The following is a 6,000-nucleotide window of genomic DNA, read 5'->3' on the forward strand; positions in this document are numbered from 1 at the left end:
AACCCCTTGAAATAAGCACACACACAACACACTCAAGTTACAGTAAAGGGACTGAGACTGAAAATCACTGCCTATTACTTTTGTCTGTACTGTAGTGAGGCTGCCAGGCTCCCCCGAGGTTGCAGTAATTTACTTGTCCAATCCCTTTTTTCAACACGTTTTTCTTTCTCTGTTTTCTTCTGTCCGGTGTTTGCCAGAGGGATCGTGCTGACACATAAATGATATTGGCCACAATGTCAAAACTCACAAGTGGACAAAACCCTGCCCCTGTAATGAGTCCTGCCATACTGCAGTGGTGTCGACTCGAGTTTTAATATCCCAAATGTCCTCTTCCGCAGCTCACAATAATGAATATTTAATGCACTTGTCATTGTTCAAAACCTTCCAGTCCCAGCACAGATTCAGAGGTCTGGTTTGATTCATTGTGTGCTGAACATCTTTTCTTCCTTCCATTACACTGAGGCTCCCCTGAGGGTGTATCAGGTGACTTGTCTAAGATCTTATTTGAAAATATTTTTCTTAAATTTTCTCCTTGACAAGAACAGTCGTTGCTGTAGAATATCCAAGTAGGGGAGTTATTGTAGGTACCAAGGGCTTACATGGTATATATGGACAAGATTAGATTACTTACAGATGCTACATTTTTTACACTTCTGGTGAACTAGAGCTGCTGCTTCTTTTAATGAAAAGAAAAATCAAAACGCATTACTGCAAGAAAAAAATTTGTACCTTTTATTTTTAAATATAGACCTAATGCTTGTTGCATATCCATCCCCCATCTATCCATTTTTTACTTTTGAAGTTGGGTCATGGGGAAAGCAGGTTGAACAGGGAAGTCAGAATTTTTCCAGCTCATCCAAGGGAACCTTGAGGTGTCTCCTGACCAACCAAACACTAAAGTCCCAGCACCATGTCCGGGGTTTTGCCTGGGGCCTCTTCCAGGTGGGACTTGCCTGAAACACCTCACCAGGAGACATTCGACCCAGATACCCAGCATTTCAAAATGTTGTTCCTTATCCAAGCCCCCTTAAACCGGTGTGCCAACTGCTTCAGTGGGAGTTGAAGATTGTGGCCCAATTAAGTAAACACTGCTAAAAAGCAAAGGCTTTATCTTGAGACCACCAAACCAAAGCCTCTTAATACCCTGGGGGCACCTATAAATTCTGTCCTATAAAAGTTAAAGTAAATAAGATCAAGCTCTGGCACTAGTTGCAGAGGCACTGAACAAAGCCTCCTACTCAAGAAGAGCTCTCCACAGGACTCCCAATGGACACGGCCAGATGCCTTCTCGGTGCCACAAAGCACATGTTGACTGGTTAGGCGAGCATCTATGCCCCCTCCAGGATCCTGCTTAGAGTGCAGACTTTGTCCACTGTTCCAAAAAATCCAGTTCCAAAACACACTGCCTCTCCCAAATTAGAGGTTCAACTCTACTATGGACCCTCCTCTGAAGGACCCATGAATCCAGCTTACCAGAGAAGCTGAATGTGGAACCTCCAGAGGTTGCACAGGTATGTTAACCAAGACAGGGCACAGCATAGGGTTAGCCTTGAGGATCACCAGGTGAATCTCTTCTTGAGATGTCAAGAGTATAAGCTAGAAGAGTAAATGTGTTGAGAACACATTGCTTCCCCCTCATGAGTCTCCAGATAATGATCCAAAATCTCCTCAAAGATGCCCATAAGTAAATACTCTCCAACCACAGACAGATTGGAGCTTTTTCATCAGTGACAAATTTGCATTCTGCTGTACCTGCTGGTACAATGGCCTCATGAGAGGCATAGACCAAAAAGGCCTGATAATACTTCTTCAGTCTATCAGCATTCCACACCAATGTTATTATCATTGGTGTCCACCATCATGTAAGTAGATTCTCATCCTGATGGACACCAACTACCTTAATGCCACCTCAACAGTGGAGCCACAGAATGTAGACCATTTGAAATTGATGTTCCTTGCTTTCCCCAGGACATGGTTAAAGTTCTGCCTGACACGGGAGTTAAATTACTTTCTGTCAAGGGACATTTCCTGATGTTTACAACATTACCTCAAAAGGTGTTTGGGAATGCCAGGCCTGATCAGCATCCTACACCACCATCGGAGCCAACCCACTACCAGCGAGTGGTCAGTTAATAGCTCTGCCTCTCGAGGTTCTACATTGCACATTCAAGACAAATTCCCAAGACTTGTCTTGTCAAATTATTCTGGAGACATCATTAAGTTTCTATGGCTACTGTAAAATGCCACAAGACACAATTTTCCTTTTATAAATACATTAAGCTGATTTGCATATCCTCCACACATTGTTACAATCTGCAACCACAGCTCCCGCCAGTCTTTTTGATGAGTTGTTTGATGAGTACTTTAGGTCAGTCTAGCACTGTTTGATTATCATTTGCTCAGCTTACTGGAGCAGTCATCATCTTAGCTGTCAGCACTGCTGCTCTCAGTGTTCTTCATTTATACTGAATAAACAGGGGAAAGTAGCATTTACGGCTTTTTTACAGACTAAATTTGCACTATTAAACTTTTTTTGTTGTTCTCAAATTGACTTCACTGATGTTGTGACATTGACTTTTTTACATGAATACATTTTTGCTTTTGTTTATTTCTCAATAACTTAATAGACATTCAAAACCCTTAACCAAGTAATAGTGAAGTAAACATACAATATATGGAGAAACACAACAATATCAATACAGTAGCACTGATGAGTGTAATTGAAACTAAAATGCTTGCCCGAACAAATATGTCTTCAAGAGATTTTTAAAGGTATCTGTCGATTCCTGAGAGCACAGATCCTGGGAAAGCTCACTCCAAAAAAGGGCTTTAAAAGATCAGTCTCTGATCAAATGATTTACTACTTTAGCCTGGTTAAAACAGTTGAGAAAACTTTTTTTTTTTTTTTTTTTTGTGCAGCAGCACATGGTTCAGTCTGCTTGGAGTGGTCAGCAGACCCTTCGAAACTGAGAGTGCATGAGAAACCTAGGAGTGCATGAGAAACCTGGAGATAGCTGGCACTGACTCACTATTTTACAGCATTGACTGCCTGCAGTCTGATGAGGCCAGTAAACAGAAAATAATGTTGACAACCGTTTATTGAGAATACAGCATAGTAAATAACACAGATGTTTAAAGGTGTTAAGATAATTTTACTTGATATGATTAAGATTAATACATTTTTTGGTTTAATTGAAATACATGCAATATAGGAAGAATGTATGGAAAAGACATAACAAACCAAAAAGGCATTTTGACATTTGTTTGGATTTTTTTTGTTTTCTTTTGTTTTTTCCTCTGATTAGACCATATAGTCGTCCCCCCCCCCCCCAATTGAGCTCATTTACAGGACCTTTAGGGGTCTCACTGCAAAAGTACTCCCTGAGGCCAGTCTACCTCTGCTTGGCAATCGGTGTTCTAGAAAGTGGAAACGGAGTTTCTGCTGACGAAGCAAAACACCAGAATCACTCTTTTAATCAAGCTTCACCCTTCAGTGCTGTCCTTATGCTGCTTTCACACTGTGTTAAATTAATCTAAACCTATATATCTGTCAATACTTTAAAATCAATAGGTCTTATGCAAAAACTAACTTTTAGTCCTGCTTGACATTTTGGATCCACCTGCAAAAAATTTAAGTCCATACCTATTTTGGCAATTTTTTCCCCCAAGGATTGTCTTTTGATGGTTACACAAACAGTTATAGTAAGTTAAGTTATTGTGGAAAAAAGGAGGTTTAATAAAAAAATGTTTGTCTTTATTTGAAGCATGAATGTCATTTTAAACTAAAATGACTCCTAAGGTTGAGCAACGTCTGTCAAATTTTCCTTCTCTGGCTTTACATTTAATTGTCTTGTTAATTATCTACCGAGTTTTGTGAAAGGTGTCTCTTCTTTGACTTTATTTTATATCATGTTTATCTCTGCTCACACAGCCAGAAACATCCAGGGTTTTTCTTATTCTTCTCTCTCTCTGTCTCTCCTTTTTTTTTTTTTAAATGCACTGCTACCTCTCATGTTAGTAGTTTTATTGGTCACAATTAACAGTCATATTTATTTTCTACCCTTCATCTCAACTACACCTCCATCTGCAGCTCAGAATGAGTTTGATGGAGGATGCTCTCATTTATCAGCAATTATGTTCTCACTCTGCTTTACCAGAAACTAATGCAGCGCTTTTAGTTTTTTAAAAGCTGCATAGTCTTTAATTTCTTATTCTTTTTTTTTTTTTTATACCAAGCCACCTCTGAACTTGTGGGGGAGACTTGATCCTACTTGGTGTAGGTGATGTTCTACAGACAGGAGGTTGCAGTGGCAAAATGCGTTCATCTCTAATCCAACTTTTCTGCTTCATTTTTCTCAGGCAAAAATCCAAACATTTTTGCCTGAGATCTATTTTCTCAGATGAAAAAAAACTTTTGAATTAGTGGCAGTAATTGATCAACACATACAAGCAAATTCCGCTATATTTCATGTTTTTCAACTGATTCCTATTTCTGCTATTTTCGTCTGTCGTTCATCACTATATGACAGTACAGGGGTCTAATATGCTCCCGTGTTAATTTCAAACTAAAACATGATGTAGCATACAACTGTGTATCAGGCTGTCTTCTCTAGGCTTTTTTTTAATGCTCAACAATTTTTCGGTTGCACCAAAATGGTCACATTGTAGACTCCTGCTATATCTACGATATCCATGACAAGAAATGAATGCAAAACCTCTTAAATAATTTCTTCAGTATGATCTTGTAGATATGTCAATAGTCATTTATGACATTGTCATGAAATAGACTTGGTATTGTGTAAAACTGTGAGAAACTGCACAAGGTTAACATGAATGCTTTGTTTTTAACCTCCCTCAGGAGATACATGTGTGCTTTGTTTTATTTATTTTCCATTTAGACTTATATCCTACGGTTTGTGACTTTTGCAAAGACGGATTGTGAGATTTGTGTAACTTTGCCACGTACTGGCTTTCTATCCTCTCCTCTAAATAGCAAGCCCAGTTGTTGTCCTGGAAACTCAGATAATTGCTTCTTTTTCCAACAGGGAAAGAGAGAAAAAAAACACATTTTGTATTCAAATGGCTTGGTTTCAAGTTCTGAGCAGCCTTATCGGACAACAAGGCCAAGCTCTGGGACTATTTTACAATGTGATAACTGTCCTCCTTGTAATAAAGCAGAATTCTAGGCCAGTGTTTTACCCACAGGGCACAAATGAGATAAATGCCCTACATTTGATGGCTTTATTAACACTTCTTGTTTTGTTCAGTTGCTTTGTTTTGCTGATAAAAGAAGCTGCAGTCACTACTGGGCAGTAGACCTTTGTTCTGTGCATCTGGCATGTTTTTCACGCTTTTCAAGATAAAAAACAGTTTTGTTTTGTTGTTTTTTATTGAAAAGCACAATGTCAAATTTGTGTGCATATGGATATATATATATGTATGTGTACACACACACTCACACATGGATGTTAACAAAGCTCATTGTTAATTTGATTAAATTCTGTGACAGCCCTCGGACGAATGATTTGTGTTTCTGTACCACTCCAGTGGCTTACACCCTTCGGTTTACTTCTTAATCTCTAATGATGATTAATGTGGGCTGCATACTTATTGGCAGCATTGTGTTATTGGCATACTGACAGGGTTGTTAAGATGAATAACTATGCAAGTGTGCAGTTATATGTGCTAGTGTGCAAGTTTAATTATTTATATATTTATTTGTCTTGTGCATAGTTGTGAAATCAATTCATCTCTGTGACTCATCAATCGAGAAAATGGATTTGTGGAAAAAGCTGGTAAACAAGACCTAAATTAAACCTTGCCTCTGGTTTTTATTTAGTTAGAAATCTTTCTAACAAACAGCAAATTGGGATTTATTGTTTTTGAGCGTGTCCCCCCTATGTGTGTGTGCAGGAGATGGTTCGTCGGGGGGAGATCCTCGATGATAGCATGGAGGATGAATTTTACCTTCGCCGTTTGGATGCTGGACTTTTTGTCCTT

General features: G+C 38.9%; 1 protein-coding gene across 1 annotated transcript in view; it reads left to right on the forward strand.

The window, feature by feature from the left end:
* The window catches only part of ctnnbl1 (catenin, beta like 1), a 62,706-nt gene that overhangs the window by 45,594 nt on the left and 11,112 nt on the right, over positions 1-6,000 (forward strand). The window contains exon 14 of the mRNA XM_079238440.1: positions 5,914-5,994. Within this exon, the coding sequence (XP_079094566.1) occupies positions 5,914-5,994 (81 nt within the window). The remainder of the gene's footprint in view (positions 1-5,913; positions 5,995-6,000) is intronic.

The sequence above is a fragment of the Telmatherina bonti genome (genome assembly GCF_933228915.1).
Source record: "Telmatherina bonti genome assembly, chromosome: 4".
Taxonomy (NCBI): domain Eukaryota; kingdom Metazoa; phylum Chordata; class Actinopteri; order Atheriniformes; family Telmatherinidae; genus Telmatherina; species Telmatherina bonti.